The 17,157-nt window shown below is 33.7% G+C and overlaps 2 protein-coding genes across 3 annotated transcripts; both read left to right on the top strand.

Moving 5' to 3' along the window:
• The first annotated feature begins 10,785 nt into the window (after positions 1 to 10,785).
• On the top strand, positions 10,786 to 12,414 carry LOC9310695 (60S ribosomal protein L9-2). The gene is made up of 3 exons (XM_002874582.2): positions 10,786 to 11,244; positions 11,321 to 11,443; positions 12,166 to 12,414. The coding sequence occupies exons 1-3, from the start codon at positions 10,870 to 10,872 to the stop codon at positions 12,250 to 12,252; spliced, it is 585 nt and encodes a 194-aa protein (XP_002874628.1). The 5' UTR covers positions 10,786 to 10,869; the 3' UTR covers positions 12,253 to 12,414.
• A 421-nt stretch (positions 12,415 to 12,835) lies between these two features.
• Positions 12,836 to 15,860, top strand: LOC9310694 (probable methyltransferase PMT17). 2 transcript variants are annotated; one of them, XM_002874581.2, is made up of 6 exons: positions 12,836 to 12,946; positions 13,594 to 14,301; positions 14,374 to 14,584; positions 14,661 to 14,958; positions 15,034 to 15,501; positions 15,578 to 15,860. In XM_002874581.2, the coding sequence occupies exons 2-6, from the start codon at positions 13,621 to 13,623 to the stop codon at positions 15,813 to 15,815; spliced, it is 1,896 nt and encodes a 631-aa protein (XP_002874627.1). In that variant the 5' UTR covers positions 12,836 to 12,946; positions 13,594 to 13,620; the 3' UTR covers positions 15,816 to 15,860. The 2 variants fall into 2 exon arrangements, with proteins under 2 accessions (XP_002874627.1, XP_020876078.1); XM_021020419.1 differs by lacking the exon at positions 12,836 to 12,946 and having other exon boundaries at positions 13,403 to 14,301; positions 15,034 to 15,498; positions 15,575 to 15,860.
• Positions 15,861 to 17,157: the final 1,297 nt, after the last annotated feature.

Below are 17,157 nucleotides of genomic sequence, written 5' to 3'. Positions count from 1 at the left end.
TGAAAGTTTCTATAAATCATATAAAACTTAAGCTATTAGAATGATTCAATACCTACAATAGTTCAAATTAATGTAGAAACCTTGAAACTTAACATATTGAGAAATCTCTATTGGTAAATCTCAAAATAAAATCGTGAGCGTCGCTAAACGGTTACAAAATCGTCTCAAATTCAGGTGTTAGTCGCAAATAAGTAGCATATATGTGGGTAATTTAAGACTTATTTGTAACTCTCAAAAGTTTCCGTCGCAAATTAGTTACCGTTTTGTGACGATTTTCTTAAGGGTCACAAACCTATTCTTATGAATTTGAAAGTTTTAGAACCAAAGAAAATCAATTTATAGTGTTAGAACCAATAATATTACAATACACAACAAGATCAATCATTTATATTAGAGAAAACATGAAATTCAATGAATTTAGGACATTTCAAAAGTATTAGTAAACATTACTTATATGATTATGTAATGTTTTAGATATTTGAGATCACATTAGAAAACATGAAGTTTTGTATGGCATACGATGTATTCACTGTCTATAATTGTCAAAATCATACTAAACACATCTAATATTACGAGAATTCAAAATCTAACATGGTAAATGTTTATCTAAATATCGGGAGTCGCTAATAGGTGAGAAAAGAGTCCCAGTCTCAGGTGTTAGTCGCTAAATAGTCACTAGATCTTTGCGACGGATTTGTGACGACACAAAAAAAAAGTAACAAATAAGTCCTATATTGTGACCCTTTAGCGACGATGTTTTGTAACCCCGTTCTTTCCGTCCCAAATTAGTCGCAAACTAGGACCTTTTTTGGACCGGTCTTAAAATAGTAGCAAAATGGTCGGTAATTGGCGACTAAGCAGAGACTAATCGTGGCGTCGTAAATTGGCGACAAATATGCTTCTACTTTTAACGTAGTCGTTAAAGAGTCACTATATGGTAACAATATCGTCGTAAATATTTGCGACCAACAAAAGAGTCACAAAAAGTAGTCGCAAAAGGCTTGTTTTCCTGTAGTATATATATAATATAATTATCATGGAGAGGTAATAGAAACCAACAGATTGTGAGATGCAGGCTTGATCGGGCACTAGGAAATGAGGATTGGCATCACATGTTCTCTTTTTCAAAAGTGGAATATGTGGATATGATTGGATCTGATCACAGACCGATTCTATTGAGTTGTGAAAAATATTTTGGCTAGAAGGAAACGTCAATTTCGATTCGATAAATGATGGGTTGGGAAGGATGGTCTTATCGAGGCCATAGATTCAGGGTTGAGTCGAACAAGAAATTTTCGAATTCCTGTTTTTGTGGATAAAATTAAAAATTGTAGAAATTCCATTTCATGGTGGCGGAAAATAATATCCCGACGGGCCAGGCAAATATTTTTTCCCTTAAGTTGGCTTTGGAAGAAGCGAAGAATGATGATTCAATTCTACAAGAGGAGATAAAAAAGAATCGCAAATAAATTAAAGGAAGCTTATCATGAAGAAGAAATTTATTGGAAACAAAATAGCAGAAATTTTTGGTTAAAAGTGGGGATAAAAATACCAAATACTTTCATACTGCTACAAAAAAAAAAAAGGGTAAGAAATAAGATTTCAGGTCTATATGGACCTAATGATGTTTGGGAGGAATCAGAAAGAGGGATGGAGGAGATAGCAACTAATTACTTTAAAGAATTTTTTAAGATCTCCAATACGAATGGCATCGCTAAGATGGTAAATGAAGTGTCTCCAATTATTACGGAAAACATGAATAAGGAACTAACCAAAGAGGTTACCAAAATAGAAGTTAGGAAAGCTTTATTTTCTATGCATCCAGAAAAGACACCAGGTCCAGATGGTATGACAGCTTTATTTTATCAAAGGTTTTGGCATTCGAAAGGAAGATTTGGTAGGATTGGTCAGAGATTTTTTCCGAACTGGAAGCTTTGATAAGAGAATAAATGAAACAAATATTTGTTTAATTCCAAAGACAAAAAGGCCACAGAGGATAGCAGAGTTTAGGCCAAGAAGTCTCTGCAATGTGAGTTACAAGATAATTTCAAAAATTCTTTGCTTGAGGCTTAAAAACATTTTACCTCGGCTAGTCTCTGAAACACAATCGGCTTTCGTTTTAGGGAGACTTATTACAGATAACATATTGTTAGCTCAGGAGATGTTTCATGGCTTACGGACTAATAGAATGTGTAGAACGAATTTTTTGGCAATTAAAAGAGATATGAGCAAAGCGTATGATAGGATAGAATGGAACTTTTTAGAGGCGGTTATGACTCGATTGGGATTCAATTCTAATTGGGTTTTTTGGATCATGTGGAGTGTTAGTTCGGCCTCGTATCAGGTTTTATTGAATGGGGAACCTAGAGGAAATATCATTCCCAAACGAGGTTTACGGCAAGGTGATCCCCTTTCGCTTTATTTGTTTATTCTATGTACAGAGGTACTAATTATATCCGGGAACGACTTAATGAACGGATTAATCGCTGGTCAGCTAAATTTTAGTCGAAAGGTAGGAAAGAAACAATGATCAAATCAGTGGCTTTGGCACTCCCAACCTATGTTATGTCTTGTTTTAAACTCCCTCAAGAATTAACATCTAAGTTAACAAGTGCTATTTTTAATTATTGGTGGAGTTCCAATGGGAGAGTTCGTGGGATCCATTGGATAGCTTGGGAGAAAATGTGTAAGGATAAAGAAAAAAGAGGTTTAGGCTTTCATTCCCTAGATATTTTTAATGATGTTGGCTAAGCAGTATTGGCGCTTAATCCAATATATGAACTCTTTAGTAGCTCGAGTGCTAAAAGGTAGATATTTCAAGAATATTTATCCTTTACATGCAAAAAAACCAAACTCTCCATCGTTTGGATGGAAAAGTACTTTTTCGACTAAAAGACTAGTTGAAATGGAAGCCAGATGGCCATTAGGTTCGGGTTTCAACCTATCAGTATGGCGAGACCCTTGGATTCCTGATGTTAATCCACGGCCCGTTACTTCCAAGTTTGATGGTTAACCATTTAATTAATCTAGTTTCTAAAGAATGGCACCTTCCCATTTTACAAGAGTTTATGGATCCAGTGGTTATTCATTTCATTAGAGGACTGACTATTAGTCAAGTTTATAAGCCATATATGCTTATTTGGCATCATACAAAATCAGGAAGATATATAGTAAAGTCAGGTTATCGGGTTGCTCGAGAGATGACAAAAACGATCGAATGTGGCCCAAATTATTAAACATTACAAGCACAAGCTTGGAAAGTCAAAGCCCCTCCAAAAATAAAACACTTCTTATGGCAAATTGATTCGGGATCCCTAACAGTTACTTCAAAATTAGCACATCGAGGGATTCAATGTGATATGACATGTAAAAGGTGTGAGATGGCAGAAGAAACAATAAATCATGCTTTATTTGAGTGCTCTCATTCTAAAAAAATATGGGAATTATCCGCAATACCAACAACATAAGATATTTTTCTTCTAAACTCGGAATTTTCAAATCTGGATTATCTTTATTGGAGGTTACTATCTACTCTTGATGGGGGAGAAAAACTACTGTTATGCTTATATTTTGTGGTTCATATACAAAGATAGGAATAAAAAAGTTTTCAAAGGATTACAATCTGAACCCACAGATATTTTAAATCACGCTTTAAGTGAAAAATTAATGTGAGAAGAAGCTCAGTTGGAACCGTTCGAAACTAGCTCTATTACGGAAACTTTGGGAAGCCCAGTTCAATCTATAAGATGTCAGATTGATGGTTCTTGGAAAAATTTGGATCCAACTATGGGTTTAGGATGCTGGTGTTTTCAAGGAATTGATCAAACGATACTGCTAAGTGCAAAGTGCCTTTCGTAGGTGTCCTCCCCCCCCCCCCCCCCTTCACTCGGAGATAGAAGCTTTAATTTGGGCAATGAAGAATATCATTTCAAGAAGGATCGATTGTCAGGCGTTTGAAACAGATTGTTCGGAGTTAGTATCTATGATACAGTCACCTGAAGAATGACCTGCTTTCTTCCAATCTGTTAGATGAGTTTGGTTTGCTCCGTGTCTATTTTCCTTTCTTTTCGCTTTCTCTCAATTCTCGTTTCTGTAATATTAAAGCTGATTGTTTAACCCGTTCTTATAAACTTTTATTCTCTGAAGTTACTTTTGTAGACTATTTTCCTAATATTTGGATAACTAATCCAGCAGTTATTTATTAATTAATGTGTGGTAGACCAAAAAAACATAAACAAATCCACCTTTGTAAACACCTTTTCAATATAACGATAATTTTGACCTGAACAAAGTATGTTTTTTAATAAACTAAATGAATTCGAAATTAACATTGACTTAGACTATCTATTCAACCTAACTAAAATTTATTGTGCGTTTTTTTTTTTTTGACATCTTTGGATCGACAAGGCCCGATCGGCCGATCCATAGCCAATTCCTACTACGCAGGGTAACGCGACTTAATGGAGTCGAATTCCGGTGGGGAAGGCGGAGTCAAGTGGACTTAACTACTTGACTAAAGGCACATCCCCATTAATTGTGCGCTTTATACACCACATTATACTAAATTTTTGCCGAAATCCAAATTTGCCAATAATAGTATCAAAACATGAAATTCACCAAAAAAAAAAAAAGTATCAAAACATGAACATTTTTATTCCGAATTAATCGCTACATATTCCACATCATCCCCAATCTTCAAACCTATTAGACATCAACCATTATTCTTACTGCTGTATTCCAAACGTCAAATTACAATGAGCATCAAGATAAACACTTTTCTCTTTACCTTTGCACATCTTCTCCACTCAAGATCCCCATCCCTTTTGTGCTTATCCTCTATTTATATTCGTTATCTCATACAATTTTCTCCTATGAAATAATCTCTTTCGATTCTCGATTACAATCTATGAAAGCCAGCCTGCATCGTTTTAAGCATCCGTGAATGTATGTATATATCTTCCTTTTCATCCGTTGTTTTCTATTGTTTAGTTTTCATTTAAAAATTTGGTTTCGTTGTGCTCTATTTCCTAGGGAAGTGAAAAAAGGAGACCATGTTCATGTCACCATTGCAACATATTCAAGCTACGATTAATATATGAAGCTGTGGTGGTACTCTCGTCATGCACCAGACTTCCCTTACACGCCTTTCAGTGCACCACATCACACCAGAACATGTGGTCACACCAGAACATGTGGAGCCACAACTTTCTTTATCCGAAGTCCGAACCAGTTTGACTTAATAAAAGCAAAATGGCTCCTTCATCTTTTTATTTTTCCGCGTGTTAAAGACCTTCTCCAGCATCCAGAGTGTTCCAAAATCACATAACTGCCACTCCAAGCACTCAAGATTCAAGAGCAACAAGACTTTCCTTTTCGTCCATGGATTTCCTATTCATGCCTAACGGCTATATTTATTTAATTTCATTCTTTGTTCGCTCGTTACCGTTAGTCCTAAGAGCCTATATAAGCTCTCTCTAGTCACATTGTAATACTAAGCCTTCTACGAGATTAAGTAATAAACAGTGTGTTTTTTTTCTTTCAAAAGTGAGTCTCTTATGATATTGTCATGTTCATTAGAGTATTGTGTGTGATTCCTTTAGTACTCTCTTGTTCGTGTGGACTAATAAATTTTGAGATTCAAGTTGCTCTTTCATGTGTTCATTCGTCGATTCGGTCAACAAGCCCTTCATCCTCCCATCTCGATCATCAACCAATCAAGCCGTAAGTTTTGAGACTGAGAAGCATAAACTTTAGGTGAATTACGAGGCTTACATCATAAATTGATACTCATTATAACAGGCATGTATTTACTATTTTGCCTCTTCTTTGTGTCCTTATGATTCTACACACGATATGTTTATGGTTCTATATGAAGCACTTGTAAATTACTCTGGAAGTGAGTAATTTTATTTTTATTTCTAAATGTTTATTTTTATATCCCACTATGTCAATCTGTGTGGAAAGAATATTAACAATGTTTTATTCTGATCACCACATATTTTAGCTACATTTAGTTTTTTTTTTCTCTACTTATACTGACAAGTTCAATTTAAGATTTTCATTAAATTGGTATAAGTATTAAAAAAATAAAATAAAAATTATATTTAGGAGATTTTTTTTCAAAATATAAAAGACCAACACCATCGATTTCGTTAACTTGGCTACACCTTTCTCCTTTTTGCCTAATTTAGTAGCCCCTTGTGTTTGTTTATGACAATTGTTGGCAAAGAAAAATAATATATTTTAAACAAAAACAAAAAGAAAAAACGATAAGGTTCTGCAACTGCAACTCAAAAAAGGCGATTTGTTTATCACTTTTTAGTCATGAAATATGGTGTTTTGCTTATATTACCTTGTATTCTCATTTTTCTTGTTCTAAGCCATGTTGAAGGTAATTTTAGTTTTTTTTTAATCAATTGCTTCTCAAAATATTTTTACAATTTAACCATTTTTGTGTTTGATATAATGTGATAGAGGTGGAAGCCATGAAAAAATTTGGGTGCAACACTACACACCCATTCCCTGGAAAATGTGGAAATAATGGAAGGAGTACATGTGTAAGCGATATGAAAAAAATTCCAGGTGCGCCTAAAAACCGTGATATACGTTGCGAATGTTCTGACCGTCCAAGTTTAACCTCACGTTTTCCTGGCGAACGTATATGTAGATGTGATTATGATTGCTAAGTTTTACTATACATATCTCCATTACTCAAATCTCTTTACTAATTAATAAGAGAGTAGCTACAAAGAGTTTTTGGCATCAACCTTCTACAAGAGAAATGTTGTACATGTAAGATGTTTTTCCCAAACTATAATACTTTTGATTATAAAATAAATATAGTTTTAGTAAATTTACATATTGTAACTCCCTTATCTATTAAAGATTATGTTCTCTCTTATGATACTATTGTCTAATTACATTATCAAAACATAAAACATTTTATCTTAAACCAATGACCGGATTCCACATCAGATTCAATCTCTATGGTATTAAATTATCTATGATCCCTCTATTCTAAATTAGTAAATTTAGATCAAAAATGACTTCACAATTACGAAAGGGGAAAAAGTAATAAAAGCTATAATTATTCAGTTTGGTTTTAGTAACTTAAAAAAAGCCCATAGTTATGTTTGAAATAGTCGTTGGACAAAGTAAAAAGTCATGGGCTTATTAAGTCCCTAAGCCTAATGGGCTAAACCAACTCTTCATAATTTCAAATGGTTGATACAATATCGATGTTCGAAACGTTTGTATGGTCGATGAAATTTAATTTGTTCTCCATGAAGTTAGAAAATCTTATAAAAATCAAGGGAAAATTCCCCAAAAAAGCCCAAATTATTTAATATTTGTCAGAAAACTACCTAAACTTTTTTCGTTGCCAGAAAAATAACAAACTAATTTGGGTTGGAAATAAAAACACGATCTAATTTTTTTTTCCGATTACCTCCCTTCGCCGTAACGACCGTCAACGACGTTAACGAAATCATCAAACGTTTTTAGTTTTATTTATGAAAAATTGTAGAAAAAAACCCAACTTATTTAATATTTGCCAAAACAATACCTGAACTTTTTTTTTTGCCAGAAAAATATACAGATCAATTTAAAGTTGAAATAAAAAGCACGACCTATTTTTTGTTCCAATTTTACCCACTTTATTGTAACAGTTATCAACATGTTAACCAAATAGTAAATACCGTTATTTTCTCATTTTCTTTGCACATGATAAATAAGAATGGCTAAAAAACCGATGTCAACATTTTTTTTTTTGTCAACCACACATTAATTAATAAATAACTCCTTGATTGGTTGCCCAATTAGGAGGAGAAGAGTTTACAAAAGTAACTTCAGAAAATAAAAGTCTAGAAGAACGGGCTAAGCAGTCCGCTTGAACAGTACATAAACGAGAAATAAGAGAAAGCGAGAAGAACGCGAAAGAGACACGGAGAAAACCAAATTCGTCTAGCAGATTGGAGAAAGCAGGCCATTCATCCGGTGACTGTATCATCGAGACTAACTCCGAGCAGTCTGTTTCAAACACCTGACAATCGATCCCTCTTGAAAGGATATTCTTCATAGCCCAAATTAAAGCTTCCATCTCCGAGTGAAGAGGGGAGAGACACCTCCGAAGGCACTTTGCACCGAGCAGTATCGTTTGATTATTTCCTTGAAAACACCACCATCCTATACCCATTGTTGGATCTGAATTTTTCCAAGAGCCATCAATCCGACATTTTATAGATTGAACCGGTCCTTCCAAAGTTTCCGTAATAGAACTAGTTTCGATCGGATCCAACTGAGCTTCTTCCCACAATAATTTTTCACTTAAAGCATGATTTAAAATGTCTCTGGGTTCAGATTGTAATCCCTTGAAAACCTTTTTATTCATATCTTTCCAGATGAACCACAAAATCCAAGCATAACTGAAGGTTTTCTCTCCCCCATCCAGATTAGATGGTAACCTCCAATAAAGATAATCTAGATTTGAGAATTCCGAGGTTAGAGGAAAACTACCTATTGCCGTAGGTATATCGGATAATTCCCATATTTTCTGAGAATGAGTGCACTCAAATAAAGCATGATTTATTGTTTCCTCTGCCATCTCACACCTTTTACAGAGAAAGTCACATCGGATCCCTCGATGTGCTAATTTTGAAGTAAGTGCTAGAGATCCCGTAGCAATTTGCCATAAGAAATGTTTTAGTTTTGGAGGGGCTTTGACTTTCCAAGCTTGTGCTTGTAAATTCTTATAATTTGGGCCCCATTCGATCGTTTCTGTCATCTCTCTAGCAACCCGATAGCCTGATTTTACTGTATATCTTTCTGATCTTGTATGATGCCAGATAAGCCTATCTGGCTTATAAACTTTGCTAATAGCCAATCCCCTAATAAACTGAATATCCACTGGATCCAAAAATTCTTGTAAAATGGGAAGGTGTCATTCTTTAGTAACCGGATTAATTAAATGGTTAACCATCAAACTTGGAAGTAATGTTTTTCCTCTTCCATTTGCGGGCCGTGGGGTAACATCAGGAATCCATGGATCTCGCCATACTGATAGATTGAAACCCGATCCTAGTGACCATCTAGCTCCCATTTCAACTAATCTTTTAGTTGAAAAAATACTCTTCCATCCAAATGATGGAGAATTTGGTTTTTTTGCCTGTAAAGGATGAATATTTCTGAAATATCTACTTTGTAGCACCCGAGCTACTAAAGAGTTCGGATATTGGATTAAACGCCAATACTGTTTAGCCAACATGGCATCATTAAAAATGTCTTGGGAATGAAAGCCTAAACCTCCTTCTTCTTTATCCTTACACATTTTTTCCCATGCTATCCAATGGATCCCACGATCTCTCCCATTGGAACTCCACCAATAATTAGAAATAGCACTTGTTAACTTAGATGTTAACTCTTGAGGTAGTTTAAAACAAGACATAACATAGGTTGGTAGTGCCAAAGCCACTGATTTGATCATTGTTTCTTTCCCACCTTTCGACAGAAATTTAGCTGACCAGCCATTAATCCGTTCATTAAGTCTTTCCTGGACATAATTAAAGATTTTACTTTTTGAGCCTCCTAAGCTCTCTGGTATACCCAAATAGGTACCCATGCCACCCTCCTTAGTGATTCCAAGGATGTTTTTAATTTGATCTTTTTTTTGGTTTGCTACGCGCTTACCAAACATAACCGATGATTTACTGAGATTTATTTCTTGCCCTGAAGCTTTACCATAATTCCCAATAATATCCATCACCGTTTTGCATTGCTCTGAATCCGCTTTACAGAAAAAGAGACTATCATCCGCAAAATCAAAATCAAAATCGATATAATACTTATATTAAATCCTAGTTTTAACATACAACATCTATCTATAAGAAGAACCTTCGGCTAACAAAGTGGGTAAAATTTCTTTATTTTCTGTTGTTCACATTATGATAGATTGTTGAAAAAAGCATTAGCAATTTAGAAAAAGTTACACATTAATAACATGATTTTAGTTGATTTTACTGAAGAAATCAAGGTTTTAGAGGATTTCTTTAATAAGTCAAGTTTTTTTAGGAATTTTTCTTAAACAAAATTAAAAGCATTTGACGATTTGGTTGGAGAAATCCTTAAAAAAAAAACAGATAGTGTTTTTTATTTCCAAGTTAAATTAGTCTGGGTATTTTTATGACAACAACAAAGTTCATGTATTTTTTGGCAAATATTAAATAAGTCGGGGATTTTTTTAGGAATTTTTCCGTAAATAAAATTAACAGCGTTTGACGATTTGGATAACGCTGTTAACGGCCGTTACGGCGAAAGGAGGAAATCGGAAAAAAAAATTAGTTAGTATTTTTTTTTCCAACCCAATTTAGTTTGTGTATTGTTCTGGCAACGAAAAAAGTTTAGGTGATTTTCTGGCAAATATTAAATAAATGGGGCTTTTTTAGGGAATTTTCCCTAAAAATCAAGGGAGACTAATTAATTATAACAAATTTTAATTAATTAGTATTCATATTAAAATTAATATTTTTAATATTATTAATATTTCAAGTTAAAGCAATTGGAACTGTAGTGTTTGTTTGACAAATATTTTTGCTTATGTAATAATTTGTATTCTAAAATTTTAATATAATGAATTTGCATTTTCGATTTGAAATTAATAAAATTTGACAGAACAAAAATTTAAGGATAAATTATCTTTTACTATTATGAATTCAAATTTTTTTATAAAAAAAAACTAAATTATTTTTAAAAGAAAATGTTCTCAGATTAAAACCTAGAGACGACCTATATATAAGCGTTAGGGTTTCTCTGTACCCTAAACCTCAAGCCGTCGTCGTCGTCTCCGAATTTCCCACTCAGAGACAAAAAAACAAAATGAAGACCATTTTGTCATCTGAGACGATGGACATTCCCGACGGCGTGGCCATTAAGGTAAACGCGAAGGTCATTGAAGTGGAAGGTCCACGAGGTAAACTCACTCGTGACTTCAAGCATCTCAATCTCGATTTCCAGTTGATTAAAGACGAAGTCACTGGAAAACGTCAGCTTAAGATTGATTCTTGGTTTGGTTCTCGTAAGACAAGTGCTTCTATTAGAACTGCTTTAAGCCATGTTGATAATCTCATTGCTGGTGTTACTCAAGGTTTTCTTTATAGAATGAGGTTTGTGTATGCTCATTTCCCTATCAATGCTTCTATTGATGGTAACAATAAGAGTATTGAGATTCGTAACTTCCTTGGTGAGAAGAAGGTTCGTGTTTTGTCTCTTGTGTGTTTGATTTTTCAGTTTTTGGTGTTTTGTTGATGTGTTTTGTGTGGATTAACAGGTGAGGAAGGTGGAGATGTTGGATGGTGTTAAGATTGTTCGATCTGAGAAGGTTAAGGATGAGATTATTCTTGAGGGAAATGATATTGAGTTAGTGTCACGGTCTTGTGCTTTGATCAATCAGGTACTTTCTTTGTTGGTTGTTTTGTTTTAAGGCTTCAGTGTTGTGAAATCTTGCATTGAGAATGAGAATTTGGGTTACTTGGAAATGTTGTTGTCATGGTGCTATATTGTGTTGAGGTTGTTTTGAGTAAAGCTGCAGACTTTGTCTTTGTTTCTTGTTGCTTGTTCTGTTTTAAGTCTTAAATGTTAGGAAATTTTGTGTTGAGAATGAAAAAATGTTGAATTTATCAGATGGGTTACTTGGAAATGTTGTTGTCATGCTAATCTGTGATGGTTTTGATTGTATTGTTATGTTTTGCTTAATAAAGCTATAGACTTTGTCTTTGTTTCCTTGCTTGTTCTGTTTTAAAGCCTTCAATGTTATGAAATCTTGCATTGAGAATGATAAAATGGTAAATTATCATATGGGTTTCTTGGAAATGTTGTTTTCATGCTAATCTGTGATGGTTTTGATTGTATTGTCATGTTTTGCTTTATAAAGCTATAGACTTTGTCTTTGTTTATTACTGCTTGTTCTGTTTAAAGACTTCAATGTTATGAAATCTTGCATTGAGAATGAAAAAATGGTAAATTTATCAGATTAGTTTCTTGGAAACGTTGTATGTAATGGTGTTGAATCTTATTTGTGATGGGTTTGATTCTCTTTTGCATAGTAAAGCTGTAGACTTTGACTATGTTAATCCTCTCTTATTGATGATGGTTTTGTTGTTCATCTTTGAGCAGAAATGTCATGTGAAGAAGAAGGATATTAGGAAGTTTCTTGATGGTATCTATGTGAGCGAGAAAGGCAAGATTGCCGTTGAGGAATGAAGTTTGCTATTGAAAATGCTATATTAGATTTTATATGGTGAAACAGTGATATTATCCTAGCTTTTTGTTTTATATCTCTCTTATGGATTTGTAGTTTTGTTTTTCGTTATGAATCATTGATGAATGCAAATTCATTATCCTCTATCTTTGGTCTTTTATTTACTCTCTTCTTACAGAGGTTTTGGAGACATCTTTTTTACTATATTGTGAACTGTTCCCTATATTCTTCAATCTGGTTTCTGGTTTGCGGATTTGTGAGTGACATACACAATGTTACTTGATTGGCTTGTTATTTTGCCTCCTTAAAAGTTATCAAATTGATTCTACTTAAGCTTGTAATATGTAATCAATTGACAAGACACAAATTAGAGAAGACATTAGTTAACCTAAGCCATAGAACTTTTTTTATGGCCTTAGTGTTGATCCAATAAGAAACCAATTTCTAGAATATTTTCATTCAGCATCTTTACCTTGATTTTCTCCAACAAGATTGGCTCTACACGTCTAGTGATGGTTTTGTTTACACACTTATAAGTAGAGGAAGAAGCAAAGAGCTTTGTACTATGGCCTCCACACAAATATATGAGAACCAAGAAATGAGCAACGTAAATATGTTTTGATGGATTAGGATCCATAGAATTTATAGAGATCCAATTTTACTCCAAAGTCTCCAACAATTGATCTTGCCTTCAAGGTAAACACTACACTCCATAATTTGATGCTCCATTTCTATTACATGAAAAAATGGTTTGAACACAGTCCATAAAACCTAGCATCTAAAGGGCATCAATGTTACCAATCAACCTTTCCTTTAGTGTGACGGACAAACTTTTGTTAGAATACAATAATTTCTCTAGAAAAATGTAGCCCATTTATTATTCCATAAATCACAACATGAAAAAAGGTCAGAAATCTTGTGATTGATTCATTGAATATCCATTCATAAATGTTTATATGCATATATAAGGTTTTCATTGAATTCAACATTGCAATGTTTGTTTGTATACATATGGTAAAACGAGATTAAAGGAGTCTATAGAGGAAAGTGAGGTTATTCTTGGTCAAAACTCCTATTTTCTCTCTAAATTAACTGTTCTTAGCTCTTTTTTTTTGCTATAGATTAGAGACAAATCTCTTCTTTTTTTTTTACCTTATTTTTGTTTTTGTTTCTTTCTTGTTCAATAATCTTATCACATTACGTTCTATGATGATGATGATTCACATTTGACATATCTTAACAAAAAAAATCCACTATGTCCTTCTCCTTCTTCTTCTTTAATCATATTTTGTAACTTTGCCCTTTTTTCTCTGTTTCTGTGTCAATTATAATCTCTACCTTAGATAAAGATTCAGTCTTTGCACTCAAGAATGGCGAAAGAGAATAGTGGTCATCATCACCAAACAGAAGCAAGAAGAAAGAAACTAACTTTGATTCTTGGTGTAAGTGGACTCTGCATTTTGTTCTATGTTTTAGGTGCATGGCAAGCCAATACCGTCCCATCTTCTTACTCGAAAGTCGGATGTGAGACGCAATCAAATCCTTCTTCTTCGTCGTCCTCGTCCTCTTCCTCATCATCTTCAGAGTCAGCTGAATTAGATTTCAAAAGCTATAATCAGATTGAGTTAAAGGAAACAAACCAAACCATCAAGTACTTTGAACCATGTGAGTTATCTCTCAGTGAGTACACTCCTTGTGAAGATCGACAAAGAGGAAGAAGATTCGATAGGAACATGATGAAATATAGAGAAAGACATTGTCCTTCAAAAGATGAGCTTCTTTATTGTTTGATTCCTCCTCCACCAAACTACAAGATTCCTTTCAAATGGCCACAAAGCAGAGACTATGCTTGGTATGACAATATCCCTCACAAGGAACTCAGTGTTGAGAAAGCAGTTCAAAACTGGATTCAAGTAGAAGGCGACCGGTTTAGATTCCCTGGTGGCGGAACGATGTTTCCTCGTGGAGCCGATGCTTATATTGATGATATTGCTAGGCTCATTCCTCTTACTGATGGTGGAATCAGAACAGCTATTGACACTGGATGTGGTGTAAGTTTTTCAATGTAAGTGTATACACTTCTTTTGTTCATTGCTTAATTCAATATCTGTTTTTTATATTAGGTTGCAAGTTTTGGTGCTTACCTCTTGAAGAGAGACATTATGGCTGTGTCTTTTGCTCCAAGGGATACTCATGAAGCTCAGGTACAGTTTGCTTTAGAACGTGGAGTTCCTGCGATAATCGGGATTATGGGATCAAGAAGGCTTCCTTATCCAGCTAGAGCTTTTGATCTTGCTCATTGTTCTCGTTGTTTGATCCCTTGGTTTAAAAATGGTAATGACAAACTTTGATTTGACTCATTTCTTTGTTCATAGCTAAGGAAGAAACATAACACTAAACTCTTTTGCAGATGGTTTGTACCTTATGGAGGTTGACCGGGTTTTAAGACCGGGCGGTTACTGGATCCTTTCGGGACCACCGATTAACTGGAAACAGTACTGGAGAGGGTGGGAGAGAACAGAGGAGGATTTGAAGAAAGAGCAAGATTCAATAGAAGATGTAGCAAAGAGTCTTTGTTGGAAGAAAGTGACTGAAAAAGGTGACTTATCCATTTGGCAAAAGCCTCTCAATCACATTGAGTGTAAAAAGCTCAAACAAAACAATAAGTCGCCTCCGCTATGTAGCTCAGATAACGCGGATTTCGCTTGGTAATTCCCATCTCAAAATGTAGTATTATTACCTTGGTGAAAGAACAATCTCAAAATTTGGTTTCTCTGTTTTAGGTACAAAGACTTGGAAACTTGCATAACACCATTACCAGAAACAAACAATCCAGATGAATCAGCAGGCGGTGCGCTTGAGGATTGGCCAAACCGAGCATTCGCGGTTCCTCCAAGAATCATCAGAGGAACTATACCAGACATGAACGCGGAGAAATTCAGAGAAGACAATGAGGTTTGGAAAGAGAGAATAACACATTACAAGAAGATAGTCCCAGAGCTTTCACATGGAAGATTCAGGAACATAATGGACATGAACGCTTTCCTCGGCGGATTCGCTGCTTCCATGCTGAAATATCCCTCATGGGTCATGAACGTTGTCCCAGTCGATGCAGAGAAGCAAACACTAGGTGTGATCTACGAACGTGGATTGATTGGAACATATCAAGATTGGTGTGAAGGATTCTCAACATATCCAAGAACTTATGATATGATTCATGCAGGAGGATTGTTCAGCTTATACGAACACCGGTAAAGTTTCATGGACTTCCAACTCTAAACCATATCCGTAAAACGCGATTAACCGAATGTTTTTGTGTGTTGTTAGGTGTGATTTGACGTTGATATTGTTGGAGATGGATCGAATATTGAGACCAGAAGGAACAGTTGTGTTGAGAGATAATGTGGAGACATTGAACAAGGTAGAGAAGATAGTGAAGGGAATGAAGTGGAAGAGTCAAATAGTGGATCATGAGAAAGGTCCTTTTAATCCTGAGAAGATTCTTGTTGCTGTTAAAACTTATTGGACTGGCCAACCTTCTGAAAAGAACAACAACAACAACTAGTGTTAAAACTTCCAAGTCTTTTGGAACTATTCACTCTTTTTTTTTGTTGTTGTTGTTTTATTTTCTTTACGAAAAATTATCTGTTTTTTTGTTTCTTTTTGAATTTTAATGACTATTAGGTTTAGAGACTAAAACATTTTTTTTTTTTGTCAACCAGACAATAATTAAAAAATAACTCCATAATTAGTTGCATAAGTAGGAGGAAAAGAGATTACAAAAGTGATATCAGAAAATAAGAGAGAGCGAGAATAAGGGAAAGATTGAAACATTTTTAAGAAGTACTTTTACGTAATTTATATGTTACGGTCTTTATAATTGTTTTGAATTGTTGTTTAATTTATTTAAACTTATTTTATCTATTTATAGGTATTTCTGATCATTTGAAATTGAACCAAAACTTTAACACTACAGTAAAACCTCCATAAATTAATACTCTATAAATTAATAACTTCTCTAAATTAATAAATTCTTTCGGTCCCGAGTTGGGACCAGTGTAAAATATGACATAAATCGATAAATTAATAAGATAATAATTTTTTTGAAAATCTCATGTAAACATATGGTCCCATCTATATCATAAATTAATAATTGTATTAACTTATCAATATATATATACATTATATAAATTTATATATATTATATATGAACTACTATGATATATATTTAAAATATTATATGTAAAAAATATGATAAAATATGACTCTATTAGTCGAAAAAGTTTGTGTTGTTTTTAAACTTAATAATTGTTTCTCTACTTGTAATTAGCTTTTAAAAGATACTGTTTATAAAGAAAAAATTTATTGTTAGATAGAAATTTTTTTAAGAAATTACAAAATTAATAAAATCTCTATATAAATTAATAATTATTAATTTATCGATAAATTAATACCTCTCTAAATTAATAAAATTTCTTGGTCCCAACATTATTAATTTATAGAGGTTTTACTGTAGTGTTTATAATTTATTAGAAAAAATACCTTTGGTTTAAGATAGTAGCGTTAATTTTCTAATTATAAACTAATTGGTTGAGAGAATGAAAAATGATGGAAACTATAAAAAAAAATATCAATTGTGATTTGAGAATAATATTATAATTGAATTTAAGTTGTTTTGATGATTGTTTCAATAATGTACAAATTGAACTTCACCAAAAAAATAAAAATAATGTACAAATTGAATATAGGCTCTTCAAAGTTCAAACTTACTTTGCTGTTTATTTTCCATTAAAAGAGAAAATTGTTTTCTTTTTTAAAGATAAAAGAAGAAAAAAAAAAGAAGAAAAAAAAAAAAAAAAAAGGTGTGGATGTGAACAAGTGTGATTGATGCTAATTTTCGTGAATCC

The sequence above is a fragment of the Arabidopsis lyrata genome (assembly GCF_000004255.2).
Source record: "Arabidopsis lyrata subsp. lyrata unplaced genomic scaffold ARALYscaffold_6, whole genome shotgun sequence".
Lineage (NCBI taxonomy): Eukaryota > Viridiplantae > Streptophyta > Magnoliopsida > Brassicales > Brassicaceae > Arabidopsis > Arabidopsis lyrata.
This window is presented reverse-complemented; position numbering and strand designations above follow the sequence as displayed.

Bases quoted from the DNA above. Each gene is read 5' to 3' on its own strand.
- LOC9310695 (XM_002874582.2), top strand. From the start codon at position 10,870: ATGAAGACCATTTTGTCATCTGAGACGATGGACATTCCCGACGGCGTG. The intron at 11,245-11,320 runs GTTCGTGTTTTG...GTGGATTAACAG, and splicing joins ACTTCCTTGGTGAGAAGAAG to GTGAGGAAGGTGGAGATGTT. The intron at 11,444-12,165 runs GTACTTTCTTTG...ATCTTTGAGCAG, and splicing joins CTTGTGCTTTGATCAATCAG to AAATGTCATGTGAAGAAGAA.
- LOC9310694 (XM_002874581.2), top strand. From the start codon at position 13,621: ATGGCGAAAGAGAATAGTGGTCATCATCACCAAACAGAAGCAAGAAGA. The intron at 14,585-14,660 runs GTAATGACAAAC...ACTCTTTTGCAG, and splicing joins GATCCCTTGGTTTAAAAATG to ATGGTTTGTACCTTATGGAG. The intron at 14,959-15,033 runs GTAATTCCCATC...TCTCTGTTTTAG, and splicing joins GATAACGCGGATTTCGCTTG to GTACAAAGACTTGGAAACTT.